The sequence below is a fragment of the Mizuhopecten yessoensis genome, unplaced genomic scaffold, assembly GCF_002113885.1.
Source record: "Mizuhopecten yessoensis strain PY_sf001 unplaced genomic scaffold, ASM211388v2 scaffold3023, whole genome shotgun sequence".
Classification (NCBI taxonomy): Eukaryota; Metazoa; Mollusca; class Bivalvia; order Pectinida; family Pectinidae; genus Mizuhopecten; species Mizuhopecten yessoensis.
Window position 1 is genome coordinate 1,121,593 of NW_018404837.1, and position 23,216 is coordinate 1,144,808.

At 36.6% G+C, this 23,216-nt stretch overlaps 1 protein-coding gene across 1 annotated transcript; it reads left to right on the forward strand.

Annotated features, from left to right (window-relative positions):
- The first annotated feature begins 8,939 nt into the window (after positions 1-8,939).
- On the forward strand, positions 8,940-20,031 carry LOC110446850 (protein MTO1 homolog, mitochondrial-like). Its single transcript, XM_021492174.1, has 17 exons — positions 8,940-9,004; positions 10,552-10,755; positions 11,550-11,645; positions 11,899-11,954; positions 12,364-12,535; positions 13,378-13,554; positions 13,985-14,097; positions 14,243-14,355; positions 14,786-14,859; positions 15,122-15,238; positions 15,842-15,972; positions 16,410-16,614; positions 17,152-17,314; positions 17,711-17,829; positions 18,553-18,649; positions 19,314-19,371; positions 19,730-20,031. Exons 1-17 carry the CDS (start codon positions 8,980-8,982, stop codon positions 19,838-19,840), a joined length of 2,031 nt encoding a protein of 676 aa, XP_021347849.1. The 5' UTR covers positions 8,940-8,979; the 3' UTR covers positions 19,841-20,031.
- Positions 20,032-23,216: the final 3,185 nt, after the last annotated feature.

The following is a 23,216-nucleotide window of genomic DNA, read 5'->3' on the forward strand; positions in this document are numbered from 1 at the left end:
TAAATTATACTTGTGAATAAACTAACTATAGATTATAATCACTCATCACTCAGGGGGTATCTTCTGTATACATACTACTACTGTAATGTTTTGTAGTGGGGTATTACTTAATTCAGCACAGAATGTTTTAATACAAGTGTATTTTCTCTAGAGATTTATTGGATACTTTCCTTTCTGACTAATATATCGTGACTCATACCATATTGCTATTACCTATCGAAATACCTTATCACATAACACACACTGTAAATTTTTCAGATGTAAATTTTTCAAATGTATCTTTATTTTATTTTTCGCTCCTTGATATTAATAGATGCTTCACATATACAGTATCGTACCAACCAAATAAAAGTAAGATCAGAATTTAATTTCAGGAAAATTAAAGACAGGATTTTTTTAAAAGTGTGTTTGCAATAAAATCATTTTCAAATTATTTATTCAGCTATTTTGTGAATACTGTGTTTTGAAAGTTAAAGACAAGTTTATACTATTGAACTCAGTATAACTGGATTACTTCCCTATACCAAGATACTTCAAAAAACATTTTAACATCGTTTTATTTCAATATTTGAATACAGTAAAACTGGTGTAACACTATATCAAAATATCAGTTTCTACACAATTATTTTATACCCTGTTCCTTCAGGTCTGTCGTCAGGCGTCAAACACTATCAGACATGCGAGAGATCCAATGGTAGTAATGAAGACAGTATCTTGTATTTGTAGTTTTCATGTGTTATCACTGGTGTAGTAAATGGCAGTTTCGTGATTATTTTTGCATTATCAAGTTAATTTCTGAACGTTGAATCAAGTTAGGCGACATTGAACAAATATCTTAATATATAGGTTTATGTATATGGTATATATATCAGATCCAGCTTGCCTGTATTTATGTGAAAGAAACAGGACTTTCAATTCATAAATTATATTTCTGGAAATAAATTTTGTTCTGATGTTATTGATTTTCTAAAAAAACGTTTTTGCCTCAAGTTAACCTTAAACTGTAAAAATGACAAGCTTATCTATTATTTTTCTGACACTACTAATGTCATACCTTTAATTATAATACTAACTTGTTTTTTACAATCAAGTTCAGGTTCATTGACCGTATGTTTTAATATTTCATATCATTATTATGTTTTTAAATAAATCAAAAAAATTCTCCTGTAAATATTGTTTGTGTTATTATTCTACAGCTGTCACACTGAAGTATACCCATATCTCTAGAGTCAAGGTAATACGTTGGTTTATTTGGTCAAAACCACAAATATTTTTTATGTCATAGGCACAGTTGCTGTACTGCCAAAGTCTGTTCTGAAGGTCACACATATTTTCATTAGCAATGTCACAAGTATCATCACTATTAAAGTGACATCCATCTGAGCTGTCAAAGAGATATTATCTATATTGTCAAGGACAAAATGTGGAGGTCACCATTATCTATATTCTCAAGGACAAAATGTGGAGGTCACCATTATCTATATTGTCAAGGACACAATACGCTCTCAGTGTAGAGGTCACCATTATCTATATTGTCAAGGACACAATGCGCTCTCAGTGTAGAGGTCACCATTATCTATATTGTCAAGGACACAATGCGCTCTCAGTGTAGAGGTCACCATTATCTATATTGTCAAGGACACAATGCGCTCTCAGTGTAGAGGTCACCATTATCTATATTGTCAAGGACACAATGCGCTCTCAGTGTAGAGGTCACCATTATCTATATTGTCAAGGACACAATGCGCTCTCAGTGTAGAGGTCACCATTATCTATATTGTCAAGGACACAATGCGCTCTCAGTGTAGAGGTCACCATTATCTATATTGTCAAGGACACAATGCGCTCTCAGTGTAGAGGTCACCATTATCTATATTGTCAAGGACACAATGCGCTCTCAGTGTAGAGGTCACCATTATCTATATTGTCAAGGACACAATGCGCTCTCAGTGTAGAGGTCACCATTATCTATATTGTCAAGGACACAATGCGCTCTCAGTGTAGAGGTCACCATTATCTATATTGTCAAGGACACAATGCGCTCTCAGTGTAGAGGTCACCATTATCTATATTGTCAAGGACACAATGCGCTCTCAGTGTAGAGGTCACCATTATCTATATTGTCAAGGACACAATGCGCTCTCAGTGTAGAGGTCACCATTATCTATATTGTCAAGGACACAATGCGCTCTCAGTGTAGAGGTCACCATTATCTATATTGTCAAGGACACAATGCGCTCTCAGTGTAGAGGTCACCATTATCTATATTGTCAAGGACACAATGCGCTCTCAGTGTAGAGGTCACCATTATCTATATTGTCAAGGACACAATGCGCTCTCAGTGTAGAGGTCACCATTATCTATATTGTCAAGGACACAATGCGCTCTCAGTGTAGAGGTCACCATTATCTATATTGTCAAGGACACAATGCGCTCTCAGTGTAGAGGTCACCATTATCTATATTGTCAAGGACACAATGCGCTCTCAGTGTAGAGGTCACCATTATCTATATTGTCAAGGACACAATGCGCTCTCAGTGTAGAGGTCACCATTATCTATATTGTCAAGGACACAATGCGCTCTCAGTGTAGAGGTCACCATTATCTATATTGTCAAGGACACAATGCGCTCTCAGTGTAGAGGTCACCATTATCTATATTGTCAAGGACACAATGCACTCTCAGTGTAGAGGTCACCATTATCTATATTGTCAAGGACACAATGCGCTCTCAGTGTAGAGGTCACCATTATCTATATTGTCAAGGACACAATGCACTCTCAGTGTAGAGGTCACCATTATCTATATTGTCAAGGACACAATGCGCTCTCAGTGTAGAGGTCACCATTATCTATATTGTCAAGGACACAATGCGCTCTCAGTGTAGAGGTCACCATTATCTATATTGTCAAGGACACAATGCGCTCTCAGTGTAGAGGTCACCATTATCTATATTGTCAAGGACACAATGCGCTCTCAGTGTAGAGGTCACCATTATCTATATTGTCAAGGACACAATGCGCTCTCAGTGTAGAGGTCACCATTATCTATATTGTCAAGGACACAATGCGCTCTCAGTGTAGAGGTCACCATTATCTATATTGTCAAGGACACAATGCGCTCTCAGTGTAGAGGTCACCATTATCTATATTGTCAAGGACACAATGCGCTCTCAGTGTAGAGGTCACCATTATCTATATTGTCAAGGACACAATGCGCTCTCAGTGTAGAGGTCACCATTATCTATATTGTCAAGGACACAATGCGCTCTCAGTGTAGAGGTCACCATTATCTATATTGTCAAGGACACAATGCGCTCTCAGTGTAGAGGTCACCATTATCTATATTGTCAAGGACACAATGCGCTCTCAGTGTAGAGGTCACCATTATCTATATTGTCAAGGACACAATGCGCTCTCAGTGTAGAGGTCACCATTATCTATATTGTCAAGGACACAATGCGCTCTCAGTGTAGAGGTCACCATTATCTATATTGTCAAGGACACAATGCGCTCTCAGTGTAGAGGTCACCATTATCTATATTGTCAAGGACACAATGCGCTCTCAGTGTAGAGGTCACCATTATCTATATTGTCAAGGACACAATGCGCTCTCAGTGTAGAGGTCACCATTATCTATATTGTCAAGGACACAATGCGCTCTCAGTGTAGAGGTCACCATTATCTATATTGTCAAGGACACAATGCGCTCTCAGTGTAGAGGTCACCATTATCTATATTGTCAAGGACACAATGCGCTCTCAGTGTAGAGGTCACCATTATCTATATTGTCAAGGACACAATGCGCTCTCAGTGTAGAGGTCACCATTATCTATATTGTCAAGGACACAATGCGCTCTCAGTGTAGAGGTCACCATTATCTATATTGTCAAGGACACAATGCGCTCTCAGTGTAGAGGTCACCATTATCTATATTGTCAAGGACACAATGCGCTCTCAGTGTAGAGGTCACCATTATCTATATTGTCAAGGACACAATGCGCTCTCAGTGTAGAGGTCACCATTATCTATATTGTCAAGGACACAATGCGCTCTCAGTGTAGAGGTCACCATTATCTATATTGTCAAGGACACAATGCGCTCTCAGTGTAGAGGTCACCATTATCTATATTGTCAAGGACACAATGCGCTCTCAGTGTAGAGGTCACCATTATCTATATTGTCAAGGACACAATGCGCTCTCAGTGTAGAGGTCACCATTATCTATATTGTCAAGGACACAATGCGCTCTCAGTGTAGAGGTCACCATTATCTATATTGTCAAGGACACAATGCGCTCTCAGTGTAGAGGTCACCATTATCTATATTGTCAAGGACACAATGCGCTCTCAGTGTAGAGGTCACCATTATCTATATTGTCAAGGACACAATGCGCTCTCAGTGTAGAGGTCACCATTATCTATATTGTCAAGGACACAATGCGCTCTCAGTGTAGAGGTCACCATTATCTATATTGTCAAGGACACAATGCGCTCTCAGTGTAGAGGTCACCATTATCTATATTGTCAAGGACACAATGCGCTCTCAGTGTAGAGGTCACCATTATCTATATTGTCAAGGACACAATGCGCTCTCAGTGTAGAGGTCACCATTATCTATATTGTCAAGGACACAATGCGCTCTCAGTGTAGAGGTCACCATTATCTATATTGTCAAGGACACAATGCGCTCTCAGTGTAGAGGTCACCATTATCTATATTGTCAAGGACACAATGCGCTCTCAGTGTAGAGGTCACCATTATCTATATTGTCAAGGACACAATGCGCTCTCAGTGTAGAGGTCACCATTATCTATATTGTCAAGGACACAATGCGCTCTCAGTGTAGAGGTCACCATTATCTATATTGTCAAGGACACAATGCGCTCTCAGTGTAGAGGTCACCATTATCTATATTGTCAAGGACACAATGCGCTCTCAGTGTAGAGGTCACCATTATCTATATTGTCAAGGACACAATGCGCTCTCAGTGTAGAGGTCACCATTATCTATATTGTCAAGGACACAATGCGCTCTCAGTGTAGAGGTCACCATTATCTATATTGTCAAGGACACAATGCGCTCTCAGTGTAGAGGTCACCATTATCTATATTGTCAAGGACACAATGCGCTCTCAGTGTAGAGGTCACCATTATCTATATTGTCAAGGACACAATGCGCTCTCAGTGTAGAGGTCACCATTATCTATATTGTCAAGGACACAATGCGCTCTCAGTGTAGAGGTCACCATTATCTATATTGTCAAGGACACAATGCGCTCTCAGTGTAGAGGTCACCATTATCTATATTGTCAAGGACACAATGCGCTCTCAGTGTAGAGGTCACCATTATCTATATTGTCAAGGACACAATGCGCTCTCAGTGTCAAGGACACAATGCGCTCTCAGTATAGAGGTCACCATTATATATATTGTCAAGAACACAATGCACTCTCAGTGTAGAGGTCACCATTAAATCTATATTGTCAAGGACACAATGCGCTCTCAGTGTCAAGGACAAAATGCGCTCTCAGTGTAAAGGTCACCATTATATCTATATTGTCAAGGACACAATGCGCTCTCAGTGTCAAGGACACAGTGCGCTCTCAGTGTAGATGTCACCATTATCTATATTGTCAAGGACACAATGCACTCTCAGTGTAGAGGTCACCATTATCTATATTGTCAAGGACAAAATGTGCTCTCAGTATAGAGGTCACCATTATCTATATTGTCAAGAACACAATGCACTCTCAGTGTAGAGGTCACCATTAAATCTATATTGTCAAGGACACAATGCGCTCTCAGTGTAGAGGTCACCATCATCTATATTGTCAAGGACAAACTGTGCTCTCAGTACAGAGGTCACCATTATCTATATTGTCAAGAACACAATGCACTCTCAGTGTAGAGGTCATGATTATCTATATTGTCAAGGACACAATGCGCTCTCCGTGTAGAGGTCACCATTAAATCTATATTGTCAAGGACACAATGCGCTCTCAGTGTAGAGGTCACCATTATATATATTGTCAAGGACACAAAGCACTCTCAGTGTAGAGGTCGCCATTATCTGTATTGTCAAGAACACAATGCACTCTCAGTTTAGAGGTCACCATTAAATCTAGATTGTCAAGGACACAATGCGGTCTCAGTGTCAAGGACACAATGAGCTCTCAGTATAGAGGTCACCATTATATATATTGTCAAGGACACAATGCGGTCTCAGTGTCAAGGACACAGTGCGCTCTCAGTGTAGATGTAACCATTATATATATTGTCAAGGACACTATGCACTCTCAGTGTAGAGTTCATGATTATCTATATTGTCAAGTACACAATGCGCTCTCCGTGTAGAGGTCACCATTAAATCTAGATTGTCAAGGACACAATGCGGTCTCAGTGTCAAGGACACAATGCGCTCTCCGTGTAGAGGTCACCATTAAATCTATATTGTCAAGGACAAAATGCACTCTCAGTGTAGAGGTCTACATTATATATATTGTCAAGGACACAATGCGCTCTCAGTGTCAAGGACACAGTTCGCTCTCAGTGTAGATGTAACCATTATCTATATTGTCAAGGACACAATGCACTCTCAGTGTAGAGGTCACCATTATCTATATTGTCAAGGACACAATGTGCTCTCAGTGTAGAGGTCACNATTATCTATATTGTCAAGAACACAATGCACTCTCAGTGTAGAGGTCACCATTAAATCTATATTGTCAAGGACACAATGCGCTCTCAGTGTAGAGGTCACCATCATCTATATTGTCAAGGACAAACTGTGCTCTCAGTACAGAGGTCACCATTATCTATATTGTCAAGAACACAATGCACTCTCAGTGTAGAGGTCATGATTATCTATATTGTCAAGAACACAATGCGCTCTCCGTGTAGAGGTCATGATTATCTATATTGTCAAGAACACAATGCACTCTCAGTGTAGAGGTCACCATTATATATATTGTCAAGGACACTATGCACTCTCAGTGTAGAGGTGACCATTATCTATATTGTCAAGGACAGAATGTGCTCTCAGTACAGAGGTCGCCATTATCTATATTGTCAAGAACACAATGCGCTCTCCGTGTAGAGGGCATGATTATCTATATTGTCAAGAACACAATGCGCTCTCCGTATATTGTCAAGGACAAAATGTGCTCTCAGTGTAGAGGTCACCATTAGCTATATTTTGGAGGACACAATGCGTCTAGTGTAGAGGTCACCATTATATATATTGTCAAGGACACTATGCACTCTCAGTGTAGAGGTCACCATTATCTATATTGTCAAGGACACAATGCGCTCTCAGCGTCAAGAACACAATGCACTCTCAGTGCAGAGGTCACCATTAACTATATTGTCAAGGACACAATGCGCTCTCAGTGTAGAGGTCCCCATTATCTATATTGTCAAGGACACAATGCGCTCTCAGTGTCAAGAACACAATGCACTCTCAGTGCAGAGGTCACCATTATCTATATTGTCAAGGACACAATGCGCTCTCAGTGTCAAGGACACAATGCGCTCTCAGTGTAGAGGTCACCATTATCTATATTTTGGAGGACACAATGTGTCTAGTGTAGAGGTCACCATTATCTATATTGTCAAGGACACAATGCGCTCTCAGTGTCAAGGACAAAATGCGCTCTCAGTGTAAAGGTCACCATTATCTAAATTGTCAAGGACACAATGCCCTCTCAGTGTAGAGGTCATGATTATCTATATTGTCAAGGACATCTATATTGTCAAGGACACAATACGCTCTCAGTGTCAAGAACACAATACACTCTCAGTGCAGAGGTCAGTGTAGAGGTCACCATTATCAATATTTTGGAGGACACAATGTGCCTAGTGTAGAGGTCACCATTTATCTAATGCACTCTCAGTGTAGAGGTGACCATTATCTATATTGTCAAGGACACATTGTGCTCTCAGTGTAGAGGTCACCATTTATCTATATTGTCAAGGACACAATGCGCTCTAGTGTAGAGATCGCCATTATCTGTATTGTCAAGGTCACATATAAACATCTTTAATCCAAGGTCATAATTATGTTTGTCAGGATCAGAAATATATCTTTTGTCAAGTCAATATGATTGCCGTTGTCATGGTCACATTGTCTCCATTTTCAAGGTTATGTACATGTACTTGTCCAATTTGTCAAGGTCACAAGAATAGTTAAAGACTTGATCATGTGTACCTGATTCTTTCCTGGCATCATCACATACATGGAGATCTCTAATGTCAAGGTTACAGTTATCTCAATGGCTAAGGTCATTACTGTTCTTACTATCAATGTCAAATAGTTAACCTTCAGTGAAGTCAACTTCTACTCTCCAATCTGTCTATTGTAAAGGTCAACTTGTAAAAAAGTATTTGTATATAGATCAGCTTGTTTAACGTTGAAGCTGAAAGAAGATCAACCTTCCAAGAAAAAAATATTTACTGATTTGTCAAATATTCATCAAAGCTGCGAGTGAGAGACAATTAATTAAGTGCCCAGAGTGATTTCTGTTGTTTTGGATTACCTACTAATTTCCAGTATATAGGAGAACTGTTGGAACAGATGCAATATGGTAGCTCAGTGGGTATGTGTTATTTTCCTAATCCACAGCAAAATAACAAAATATTGATAATTCACTTACCCGACCCAGTACCCTTTTACATCAAATAATTTTCATTTTGTACTGATATAACAAAACCAGACGCTAACCTGTATATCAAGGAGCAATGTCGATCTTATTTCATTAAATTATATATAAGATATCATAGAAAATATATAAATTTAAGTGATTTATATCTTTATAAAATATTTAAATAAGATAATTTCATAATTCTTTCTTTTTGAACTTATATAAATAAACAAATGTGCTATGAAATGATGGTTCACTTTTCTCGTCCCTGATGTGTCCATCTGATGTAATATCCGGATTTAGTATGCGGTTCCCGGTGGGAATATTAGTTTTTGTTCAAGATGGCGGCTTCCATGAAAAGTCACCGTGAGTAAAAAGGAATATATTGATTGGTGATATGATGACGTTAATGATATTGTCACCAACTCTTTTCAAATCATTCTTTCTAATGTCACACTATGTCATCAACAGGACAAAAAAATCCATGCATATACAGAGTAAACGAGTCATCAGTTTCGACGCCTCGATCCGTCAAAACTGGCTACGTGATACGACAGTTATTTTGTGATATGAAGGATATTCTTAATCAAGGCTCGGTATTAATATGTAGATAATTTTTTCGAGTGTTTAAAATGAAAATTACATTATTCAATTTTAACATTAAATCGTGTAGGATAAAAATGGAGCAAATGTATCGCATATGACAACGTGAATTATATAAGTTAATTAGTGTGCACATCACAATAACAAATAATTAGATATCCGCAGTATGCCCTGAAAACGTAAGAATGTATTTCATTTAGAAAAAAACCCACCAGTCATAGGTTTGACTCCTGACCCAGTCAGTTTTGTGGAGGCCACATCTCTTCACCAATTTCTTCCACTGTCAAAGCCCATAGGAGATACCCATGTATCAGCAGTACTAGTGGACACTATTTGCTTAAAAAACATAAAGGTAGTTTTACCTTGTTAATTTTATGTGATTGATTCCAATCGAAAAACAAATTAAAAAACAAATTTTACAAATTGCATGATCCAGCAAAACTGATAATTAAACAAACAAGAATAATATATTTTATTAGATCATATAAATAAAACAAATTCATCATGATCAACAAATTAAAAATAATCATAAAAATTGTTCAGTTCTAAAGATTTTTTTGAAAATTTTAGATTCATCGGTTTGGTATGAATAATAAAGGCTGAGTTATTTTAAACACTAACAGGAATGTGAAAACTCAAGCTTTTGAAAACGTCTGTTTCTGTTGTAAAGCAAAGTGTGCTCTCTTTTATAATTAATTTGATGTTTAAAAAACCCACATTAAATCACCAGTGATACGATTGATATCATATATCCCCAGTGGGGAACATTTTTTCGTGCAAGGTTTTGTTCTTTTCTTTAAATGCTAGCCTAAAACACTCTGAAACACATACTGTATACCGGCCATTCAACATAGATGGAATTTGTTGATAAATGTTTGTTCGTTTTTAAAAAATATACTTTTCACTTTCAGGTGCTTGTTTTTCATTTCCATTTATAGATTATTCGCATGTAAATCACAGTCCTCACTGACTTCAACAAATTCAACTGATATGAGTGAAATCCTTGGTTGTTTTCTTAAGGGATCCAGAGCCAATACCATGAGGATCTTTATTATGTGATAATCATTATATGATATCCAGGGAGGTTTCAGTGGCTTTAGGGCACATTTTCTCAAATTTCATTTAGGAAATGGCATATTCTTCCCATTTAGAAACAACAATGATCTCACCTAGACTCCCTCCTTAGCTGTCTTGTCTATATCTACTAAGGTAAAACATTATTAGGATACAACTTGTGACAGCCATATGACATAACTCTTATTAGTCTTATCAACATGTAGAAATTGATCTTAATTTTTTTCGTGTTCCAGGTATACCAATGACCTTTCAGCGATGGCGCTGGCTGCGGCACATAAACTCCATGCGAACTTTGACATCACACACCGCTGAAAACGACTCTGGTCACTATGACATCATTGTGGTTGGAGGCGGACATGCTGGGACAGAAGCCGCTTGTGCTTCGGCAAGACTCGGCAGTCGGACATTACTGATTACTCACAAGATAGAAACTATAGGTAATGCTTAGATGTAGAAGTTAGTAATTGTGTTTATAACCGTTTTACAATTCAGTGTTTTGGCAATACATGCAATCTGTTTCTAGTACTAGTCATGGTTTTTTCACTGGATAACTTCCACAGTTATAATAGCTGTACTTTAATTGTGCTGTTATAGAAATAAATATTCAACCATATCCTGAAATGTTGCACTGTGTGATCCCAAGTCATTGCTAACTCGTCCGAGGGCTAACCAGTGCTTTGGAGGGGTTTCCGCCATGTTGTGGAATAGCTTACTATCTGCTACCAGGAAGTCAAAAACACTGACTAAATTCAAGATGGATATAAAAACTCACCTTTTTATGTCTGCATTTTAGACTCTTTTGCTCAGACATCATATGCACACCTTCCTATATATCTATACATGTATAAATATGTCTATGGGTCGATGAAGTAATATCAACAGTAGCTTCCTGAATAACACTGGATCCTTGCAAAAGTATGTTTGTAGGATACATATTACTTACAATTTTATATATGGGGCAAGTTCCATCTCAAAATATATAAATATATTTATATGCATATGGAGATAAAGGTTTTGTTACCTAATGTAAAATGCTGATTTGTATGCCTTTCCGTTTTTGATCTATTATATTTATAACTATAAATGTAGGCATACTATTACTCGTGTGCTGTAAAGCACCTTTGATTAATTTTGTAAATTATAATGGGCACTGTATAAATGTTGTAAATTATTATTAATATTAACAAGGGAGATAATTTCGGGAATTAATGAAATGACATGGCTGTTACAGGTGAGATGTCGTGTAATCCCTCGTTTGGAGGGATAGGTAAAGGTCATCTGATGACTGAGGTTGACGCCCTGGGAGGAGTCTGTGCTCGCATCTGTGGTAAATATCATTTTGAAACTGTTTTCATTTGGTTGGACATCCTGTGAGCTTTTGCATCAATTTAACTCTTATAAAATTAAGTTTGATATTTAACTTTTGATATTAATTGCATTTAAGTTATTTCACTTCACACCTTTTAACACATTTTAAAGAATTTCATTTTAATTTTCATCAAATTTCAAGATTACTTATTTAAAACGTTTGTCAATTAAATCTGTAATAGGGAGTTAATTTTCCTATGTTTCCTTTACAGATATCTCTGGTATTCATTATAAAGTATTAAACAGAACCAAGGGACCAGCGGTCTGGGTAAGTATGTAATAATGCAGGCCATCAATTTGTATGTAATGTATATGCAATTGCATACTAAGATGGCTTTGATTTAACAGGGTGACGATTTATTGTAAATTGTTTGTATTTCTCTATTAGGATAAAGCTAGTGAAATCTTAACTGGATAGAATTGTACAGTATATTAGTTGCAACCATTATGATTTAGTCATAATGATTTGCATACGTATTGTTAATGATGTGCTGATATGATTCATAGAATAGCGGAATATAATGTTCACTGCAACCATACTGCCATGATGAAACCAAAATACAGTTAAATCCTAATAAAATAGTTAAAAGTCACAGAGTATGACTACATTGTCATTATTGTTGGTGAGATTTAGCAGAATTATTACCTGGACTTACCTACTTGCTGTCCTATTTCAGGGTTTACGTGCGCAGATAGACAGACACCTGTACAAGACTAACCTACAGAAAGACGTCATGGCTACCGAAAATCTTACAGTGGTTGCCTCCCCTGTTGAGGACCTGATCCTAGGAGAACCACACAATCCCCAACATAAACTCACCAAACAGGCCTGTGTAGGGGTCGCATTGGGTAAGTTGTGGTGTCACAGGGGTCAAAGTGTGTACTTTGTATATTAGCTAGAGTCGAAGTATGACATAATATACTTTTATGATTCCAGGGTGCATGGGTTGAGGGGACATTTAGAAAATCCTCCTGATCCCATCTAGAAGTCACACCAGATCAATTTCTGAGTCCACCATTTTTATATAGTTAGTACACACTAACTGGTATAAACCTGGATGTCACTGTTTTCAGTTTCCTGATTGAAATGATACACAACTTTGGAGTTTATCATTTATGAAGGCATCAGATTCAGGTACAGAAAGAAACTTGTCAAAACTGAACATTGCAGCAACCATTAGTAGTGTTCAGAGTAAGAAATTCTTTGACTACACTGGTTTGGTTTATATGCAATTGGGTCTTTTGTGGAGTATACAAATCCAAAAGGATCAGTTTGCATTTAGAAAATTATGCAATGAAATCCCTTATATGTAGATTTCCAGATTTTGTAGTTTTACCCAAGTTATAACATATAATACTGTATACAACGTACTTGGAAATTTTCCCTGCAAGTTAATATTTCACCTTTATTTATCATTAGAGCGAATATTTCTAAACAACATATCATAGCAATTCCATGCGAAAATGGATTTAACCGTCGATGGGCAACAATTTGACTGGGTGAAAATTTGCTAGTACATGTATAGAGTAAGTCTGTATTGTGCGTTTTGGAAAAAAAAAAAAAAAAATTATATGGATTATTAAAACACATACATATAAAGGTAGGAATAAAAAATGCCATTTCAAAAATCGTTTAAAATGTCAACATCACATGTTTTGTAAAACTGTTCTTCATCTGTTTGAATAAAAAGGTACTGGTGACAAGGTTTATGGTAAGGCAGTCGTGCTGACCACAGGGACGTTCTTACGGGGTAGTATTAACATCGGACTGAAGACTTGGGCCGCAGGAAGGATGGGAGATAAACCGGCAGTAGGACTGGCCAAGAGTATTGAGAACGCTGGCTTCTCCATGGGAAGGCTAAAAACTGGTACGTACAATAGCAGCTGTCAGAGATGTATGCTTCACATTTGGTGATAATAATTTCAAAATAATGAAGTGTAGGGTCACAGCTATTGAGTAGAACAAGTTGTAGGCTGAAAATGTTTGAGGATAATATTAATGTAGAGTAAGTTGTTGTTTCAAAACTAATTATTGCATTTGATGTGAGTTGGAATCTTATAACTAATTAATACAAGTTAGAGTTTTAGGCTAAACAATGGAGTCGATCGTAGAGTGTGTTTTAGCCTGTAAACTAAAGAGTAACTAATTAATAATCAAAACGTATTAAGAATTCATGGCAAACATGCCTATTATACAATGAAAATAATGAAACTGTGAAGTGGCCAACAAGATACATGAAGAAGGAAAGTTTGCTAAATACATGTAATAACTAGTAAATAGTCACCTTGTACTTACAGGAACCCCTCCTAGACTGGAGGCAAAGACCATTGACTTCTCTAAGACAGAAGTCAAAAAGGCAGACAACCATCCCAGACCATTCTCCTTTATCAATGACAGAGTCTGGATCACAGTGAGTTTTTACACCTTTGAAATTTACTTCATTTTGATAAAACATCTAAATAATCATGGCATTTATTTTGAACAGGTATACAGGCTTTCAAATACATTGTTATAGAAAGATCTAGAAAATTATATAATTTGATTTATTTTGACAGACTGAAGAACAACTTGATTGTCACATGACACGCACTAATCCAGATGTTGATAAAATTGTTTTGGAAACTTTGGACAAGAACCGTCATGTAATGGAGGAAATCACAGGCCCAAGGTAGGGTAATCTGTTTTTATGGTTCACCTGTTATTTAAAAGAACATTACAGGACGCTGAATTTGGAGTAGAATTTTTGTTTAAAATAAAATAAAGCAATAACTATGTCACGAAGCAGCGTGTAAAGCAAATTCAAAGCAATTTGTACATGAGTGGAAGAACAACAATTATCTTTGTCCAGTGTCCAGGGATGCATGCTTAAACAAATATCACCATTGGAACAAGCAGGGTCATGTTTGGTGAAGGCCTGACCTCCAAAATAATTTCAGTATCCATCAACATATCTGGCAAAATGATTGAAGGTCTAGACTAGAGGGGTAGTAGTAAAAGAAAACGAAACTGAAAATTCTGAACTCCTTATTCAGAGGATCAATACATCTAATTTAAACCACATTTACGTTGTTTAATAATATACATATGTGTATTTGTAGGTTTTGTCCCTCTGTGGAATCAAAGGTCTTGAGGTTCAAAGGTCGATCTCATCAAGTATGGCTGGAACCTGAAGGTCTGTATGAAGAACAATGCAAAATACATTGATGTCCACAATACTGTATATCGGGTAGTTTTTGCAAATATTGAATTTTCCTTTTTTTTGTACTAAAATGATGAAACTGCCACAAAGAAATAGTGCAAACTTTTGATCACACATTGTAAAATAACACACTCTTATGTTGAACCTAAGCATGGCCATCAAAATGCAAAGATAATTTTTTGATTTGAAACATAATAAGTACCTATAATTTGTTATGAAACTGTGTGTGCTGCAGGGTTCAACAATGAGCTGGTGTACCCGACTGGTCTGGCCTGTACTATGCCTGAGGAGGACCAGGTCAGGATTATACAGAGTATTCGAGGGCTAGAGAAAGCAGTCCTTGCAAAGCCTGGTATGTACTGACGAGGGCTGGAGAGGGCAGTTTTTGTTAGACATGTATAAAATGATGGGAGCGCTAGAGGGCAGTTCTTGTGAGGTCTTGTATGTCCTGAAGAGGGCTGGAGAGATCAGTTCTTGTATGGCCTGATATGTAATGGGGTAAACTAAAGAAAATTGAGCAAGATTATATTCAATTTGTGACAATGCTAGATTTTGAAGTCAGTAATATAATCAGAGGACACATGTAGAACAATTACAAGTAAGATATAAGTTGTGCCCTGGAAATAACTTTAAATTCAAGATAATCTCAAATAATTGGCTACACATATGATGCTGGTGTTTAATTTATACATACCACTTAAAGGATCAATATATCAAAGGTCAAGGTCACAATCAGGAGTCTTTTTATCAAGGTCACAATCAGGAGTTTTTTATCAAGGTCAAGGTCACAGTCAGCATCTTTCCTCTAGCCTTTAGGTCAAGGTTACAATAAAGCATGTTCATCTCAGGTCAAAAAGTTCAAACCCTGGTCTACACAGTTATTGTTGTAACTACACAGAGGGGGGATAAGTAACATGGAAACTGGATTGCCTAAATCAAACGTTTTGTTGTGTAGGTTATGGTGTAGAATATGACTTCATAGACCCTAGACAACTCAGTACAACCCTAGAGACCTTAAGGATCCAGAACCTGTATTTTGCTGGTCAGATCAATGGGACAACAGGGTATGAAGAGGCAGCAGCACAGGTAAGTTACAGGTCAAGGTCAAAAACAGCACCTTCATCTCAAGACCAAGGCAAGCAAGCACTTTTGTTTTGTTACAATTTTATGAAAATTATATTAAGAAAGTGAGAAAATGTACAACACATGTAAAATTTAAGCTGCAAAGGAAGGGATTCACATTACATTCATGAATAAACATCAGAATTTTGTCAATTTGCAGTGTCTAAGAACTGAGAGTTAATTTAGTGCTTGTATAGAAGATCTCAAACAAATTTCCTTCTCAAAGTATTTTGAAGCAGTCTCTAGCTAGTTTTATACACATCGTATTGACTCATGTGGGATCTTGAACTTTTGAGGAACTTTTTATAAAATTTGTTACACATTTGTGTATATCACCACTGGTGAAATTGACAGTTTGAAAGAATTGAAAATGGTAAATTAAAATTAAGTTTAACTTGCAGGGTATACTGGCTGGTATTAATGCTGCTCTAAAAGTACAGAACAAACCAAGTTTAACAATAGATCGAACAGAGGGCTACATAGGTGTTCTAGTGGATGACCTAACAACCCTTGGTACCAATGAACCGTATCGCATGTTCACTAGTCGCGCTGAGTATAGACTGAGTCTGCGACCAGATAATGCAGACAAGCGTCTCACAGAAAAAGGTAACCTCAGAATCTGTTACATTTGTATAAATATTGAATTTCATTACAATAATTTCTGCAAAAAAATCCATAAAAATGAGTGTAAACATTTACAGTGTCTGCCATCAGGTTTCATCGGGAAAGTTTAATTCATGTTTTTGATTTTTTTAAAATTATAGATAAGTATTCCATATTAACATCGTTTTAAAGATTTTTATGTATTATTATTTTACAATGTTGGAAATGTTCAAGTCTTTCTGGTGTAAAGAAGAAATTATGTCCTCAAATCTGTATATGTTGTATGTATTGGCCTGATCTATTAAGAACAGGGTGTGGTTTCTGTTTTATTGACAGGGTACAGATGTATGGTGTCTATATTGCAGGTAATTGGTATGGATTTTATTTAACTGACAAGTAACAGCGCCTAGTTTCTGTTTAATTGACAGGATACAGAGCATGGTTTCTGTTATACAGGATACAGGGCATGTTTTCTGTTATACAGGATACATAGCATGCTTTCTGTTATACAGGATACAGAGCATGTTTTCTGTTATACAGGATACAGGGCAGGCTGTGTCGATGAGTTTAGGTACCAGAAGATGGTGGACATGTACAACGACTTGGATCAGAACATAGACTTGCTCAAGTCCATAAAAAGGATGTCTTCAGAATGGAACAAACGTCTAGGCCTTCCTCAACAAAAGAAAGAAATGCCCAAAAGGTATGCTTTTATGGAATACATAAGTGGAAAGCTATTTATATTTAGTGTTTTACTGGAAAATGATTTGTTAATCTGGTTTGTGAGAGTAAATAATAACAAGTCAGATATAACATCACAAACAAGTCGATATCCTGTGACACACCTTTAAAATGTAGCAGAACTGGACTGGGTCTATTGTCAGTGACCATATAACTCCTTTAGTTACAGCATCTGTATAGAGTTTGGAGGTCTTGGGTTGGAATCCTAGTCTGGTAGTTGCATTTCTTCCTTTCCTGTTACGTAACTGTAGTATTGTAATGATGAATATAGATTACTACTTGAATAATATCTATTACTCTAAGCCATATTTGATATGAGTTATTTTTTCTCATTGACTCGATGATTTGTGGATTTCAGTCTCTGGGACGTTTTGAAGCAAGGTTCTATAACAATACAAAAGGTGATAGAAGCCGAGCCAGAATCACTGAAACATTTACTACAGAACTGGAGGCTGACCGAAAACTTGTACAATCAAGGTAGGTAAAGGACACATAAATACCAAGGTCAGTCACTTACAACTTCACACTATTGAACCCTCAACTACAAGGAGTTTCAGTAATGTTCCTAAAATTGCATTATATACCAGAGGCTATCATGTGGTATGCCATTCTCATGTGGGCCCATACTCCTGCATTTTTATAGAAATCTCGATATTTTACAAAACACTATATTTCACAGAGTTATTGCACTACAGTAGTAAGAGTTATTTATCTGATAGAGTGTATAACGATAGAACATGCTCAGCTGCAGAAACCATAATGGCCTCATGTATACCCACACTATATAATGTAATGTACATGTGAGGCCTGTACCCAGACCACATCTGTCCACATATGCTTCATCAAGTCATCTGGTCACATGTCCTGTGTCTTCTCGTGAATAAACATTTGTATCTTTGTACTGGACGCCGTATTTCTGATGTTCATTTAATCATCACATGTACCATCTCTATTAGGTTCATTATATACACATTTCCTACTTACGTCTCAATATCGGATGTTGACATATCATCGCCACACACATCTATACTGTTGTTTACATAGTAATTAATATAAATTATACCATGTCATCAAATGCAATATACACAAAATGGAAATAATAACAAAAAAATATGAGAAGAAAAACGTGTGTATTAGGAAGGGTAAGTGTCCTTATTAATAAAATGACAATATTTACCGTTTTTGATAAAATTATTTCAGCTATCTATGAGAATGTTTTGACTAGCCAGGAAGCTGCAATAGAGGAAGTGAGAAAAGATGAGAGACTTCTACTTCCTGAAGATCTAGACTACATGTGGTACGTATAGCTTGTGGTGAAGACATATTTATTTACTGTAATTTCATGTGAAGTTAAAGTAATTGATGGAAAACTAATTGTAGTCTTTGTGATATAACAGAATATACATATCACCTGTCAAATATGCAGTAACATAAACGTAGTAGTTGTGGGATAAGATTGGATAGCCCCAATAACTTCTACTTTAGTGTAGTTTCCTCGGTCCCTGACTTGTATCACCCATCATCCAGGGCACTGTCCTCTGTGAGCTGTTTCTCTTCTATACCTTGGTCATTTTCTTTGTGAATATACTTTTAGTACTGTCATTTCCAACAGTAAGAATATTGTATGACAGTTTTTTTCCTTGCAGGACTTTACATGTACCTTGTGTAATGTCCAAATTTCCCATGAAACAGAATGTATATATTGAGGCCCTGCCTTTGGGAACAGGTCTATAGTGTTGTTTATGGAGGAATAGTGCCCGAGCTTAAGCTCCAAAATACATGTACTACCCCTATAATATATAGAAAAACATGAAAAGTATAAACTGTCCTACATTGAATATATATACAAGAGCAGTGGAAGTTTCTGTAATGGTGTACAGTTCTACCTGTCTGTATATATACAGCTTCAGCTGTCTCATTTCAATATTCATTTTATTTCACTTTTTACTGGTTAATTTCAGTATAGAATCAATATCAAATGCCTCCAGAGATCTTTTGTCCCAAGCCAGGCCTTCAACGGTAAGTCGAGTGGAGAATTAAAGGTTTTATTAAATCACTCGGCCATTACTTACTATTATGTATTATATTTGTTATATATAACAAATTATTCATGAAATAGAGAATGGAATAACAAGATTGTGTAAATTACATTATTTGAATGACATATCTTGTGATTTTTTTTTCTATTTTTTTTTTTTTTTGCTTTTCTCTAGTATTGATGAAGGATTTGCATTGTAGGGGGTATCGGCAACATAAACAGCATTGAAAACTTGATAACTGAAGCAAAAAGAAATTGTTTGGAAAATCTTACAAATAAAGATTTAAATTTACTTGTTGACCTTGTTATTTGATTGAAATATTCTTGTCCTTTTTACAGATAGCAGCAGCCAGTCGAATACCGGGTCTTACTCCTACTGACATTGTGATCCTTCTGAGGAAAGTTAAAGCAACACAGGGGAATACTTCTATATATCAAGATACATATTAAATGATTCTTTAATGTCAAAATGCTCATATTATGTTAGGGTTTGTGCTGTTGAATTGTGAGTGTGATGAGAATTGAAAGTGGTCATATGGAGAGAGCACTGGCCCATTTGTGCTATAGTTATATCCAAAGCATGATGAGGGGGAGGTAACTGTATATAAAAAAATCACAGAGGAATCACTCATTATACCCCCGCAACGAAGTTATATATATATAATGGCCCTTTGTTAAAAAATTCCTGAAACTCTTTGTCCGGACAACTCCTTCTAAAGTTATGGATCATTTTCAATAAAACTTTCCAGATATGATGACTACCACCAGGTATTATTTACAACCCTTTCAAAAGGAGTTATGGCCCTTCGTTGAAAAAAGCTTTGTCTGCCTCTTAAACTACTGGGCCAATTTCATTGAAAGTTAACAGATATGGTAATAACCCCCTGATGTCTTGCATCATGGTAGTATTTTTTCATTTCAACCCTTTTTAAGGAGTTATGTCTCTTTGTTAAAAATCTTTGTCCTGACATCCCTTCCTTTACTTCTAGGATGATTTTAGCAAAACTGGTTCATCTAGGCTAACAACATTTCGTTTGCAAGTATGTTTTGGCATTGAGAGGGAGTACAGGAAGTATGTGAGTGACATATATACTTAATTAAGTGTACAGCTCAGTCAATAAAGAAATCATTACTGGTAGGAGACTATATTGCTTTGCAATGCTTTGCCTTAGTAAGCCTTTGGCTTACAGTTCTAGTATTTTCCTGCAGTGGGACAGGGATCTTTAAACTATAAAACCCACAGTTTCTTAAGAAAAAGTTTATCATTCATAATTATAGCAAATTAGTTCAAAATGAAATTCAAGTGTTTCATTTTATTATACATTTGACTTCAGAGTGATATAATAAGTGGCTATAACTTGTGGATAAAGAGGTATTTTTTAGGTCACCTGAGACGAAGTCACAAGTGACCTATTCTAATCGCCTTTTGTCCGTCGTCGTCTGTCGTGCATCCTTAAGCAATTTACATTTTCCACTTCTTCTCAAACACCGCTGATCCGATTTCAATAAAAAAAAATGCAGGAACTTTCCTTGGTCAAATATGCACCAAAATTGTGAATTATATGGTTCCCACCCCCAGGGGCTCTGAGGGGCGGGGCTAAAAGTGGTCAAATTGGCTGAAATTTTAAAAATCTTCTTCTCCAGACCCAGATATATATATATATATGCTTGAAACCAATACTCTTCATAGGTCGAAGGGTCTTAAGGTAATTTATCAAAATTCTGAATAACATGACCCTCGAGCTTCACGTTTGCCCCTTGGGAGGGGGTGATTTACTATAGTTTATATAGGAAAATGCAACATTCGGGTATATTTTGTTCATTTTCTACTGGAAATCATTCAAACTTACTTTACATTATACCATGAGATGACAGGTTGATACTTTGACATTTTTAACCCTGTCTCATCCCAAGGGGCTGAGGTGCGGAACCCAAATGCGGTCATATAGCCAGAAATTTCATCAGTCATCTTTTCCAGACTGAGATAGGCTGGAAACCAATACTCATCATAGATGGAACGGTCTTGAGATGCTTTATCAAAATTGTGAATTTCATGACCCCCAGACTCCATGTTTGCCCTTGGGGAGGGGGCGAAGTTTACTATAGTTTATATAGGAAAATTATACTTTTGGGTATGTTTGGTTCATTTTCAATTGGAAATTATTCAAACTTGACAGACATTATAACTATGAAACGGCGGTTTGATACTTTGACAGTTTGGGCCCGGGCCCACCCAGGCCCACCCTAAAAGGCTGAGGGGCGCCCCAAATATACCCGAAAGTTGCATTTTCCTATATAAATTATAGTAAATTTCACCCCTTCCCCAGGGGCAATTCACAGGGGTCAAATTGGCTTAAATTAAAAAATCTTAACCAGACCAAGATATGCTGGAAACAAGTAATCTACATAGATGGAATGGTCTTGATCGCTTTATTCCCTGGGGATGGGCTAAAAAAGTGCTTTATCCTCTGGGGATAGGCTAAAAAAGCGCTTTATCCCCTGGGGATGGGGTAAAGTTTACTATAGTTATATAGAAAAATGATACTTTTGGGTATATTTTGTTCATTTCCAATTGGAAATCATTGAAACTTGATAGACATTATAACTTTGAAATGACAGTTTGATACTATGACAGTTTGGGCTTTGGCCATCTTGGAATTCTTCTCTAGACTCAGATATGCTGAAAACAAATAATCTTCATAGATGAAGGGGTCTTCAGGTGCTTTATCAAAATAATGAATTTCATGACCCCCAGGCTCCACTTTTGCCCCTTTGCAGGGGGGGGGGGGGGGGGGGGTATATTAGATATTTGATAGGACAGTTGTTTTCTTTTTAGCCAGTAACCTTACTCAAATAAACAAAAACAAAAAAATCCAACAGCTCATTCTACTGTAATAGGTAAGAAAGAAGTGGAAAGATGAGGTGCCAAAGCTGGGATCGAACCCATGACCTCAGGTTCCAGAGGCCAACATTCTACCACTTAGCTAAAGGGACATGTCGTGTCAGCTGACTGATAGAACCACTATTTGTACAAAGTACATATATATATACTACCCAGATCTTTTCACACTACTTTTGCATTACATGTAGTTCAAGTTACCTTTGTTACAAAATGATTTCTTTTTAATTTGGCAACATCGATAATATTAGTTTTTACATAACTCAGGTGACCGTTAAGGTCCATGGGCCTCTTGTTAATATTTAAAATGAATCATCATGTCACATGAAACAATTTTATTATGTGAAAAATTAATTATGTGCAAAGACTTCATAATGGTATTTAATGCAAAATATATGTTACAGAAGTATGTAAGAACGATTTGTGTTCATACAAATAAATTCGTATTTATTTCCAGATTGAAATTAAAGACTTCTTTTTATTGTGATTTTGAAAGATTTCCTGTTAGTGTTTTTCAGAACAAATTCACCCACTCCTGCAGGTCTAGGTAGCAGAGTACAGTAGAAATGGCTTGATCCTAAAAATAAAGGGCATATCTCAGATAAACATGGATATCGGATTTATCCTGCACAACACACCTACATAAATATATATATTTACAAACTACATTTTGAATAGTTTTTTTAGGAAAATGTATTTTTTCAAAAAGTGATTTCCACAGATTTGGGAATTGTGAAAACCATGGTTACCACATCAAAAAACGCAAAAAAACATGTTTTTTAACCCAAGATTTGACTCACGCAAGTAGTAATTATTTTCTTAAAACCTGTCTTAAATTGAATATCATCTACTCGGTAACAGAAATACTCACGTTTAAGCATAGGTCGTTCAACTGGATTTTTCACAATATTTACACATGTGCTAAGT

Bases quoted from the DNA above. Each gene is read 5' to 3' on its own strand.
- LOC110446850 (XM_021492174.1), top strand. From the start codon at position 8,980: ATGGCGGCTTCCATGAAAAGTCACC. The intron at 13,555-13,984 runs GTACGTACAATA...TTGTACTTACAG, and splicing joins CATGGGAAGGCTAAAAACTG to GAACCCCTCCTAGACTGGAG. The intron at 18,650-19,313 runs GTACGTATAGCT...GGTTAATTTCAG, and splicing joins GAAGATCTAGACTACATGTG to TATAGAATCAATATCAAATG.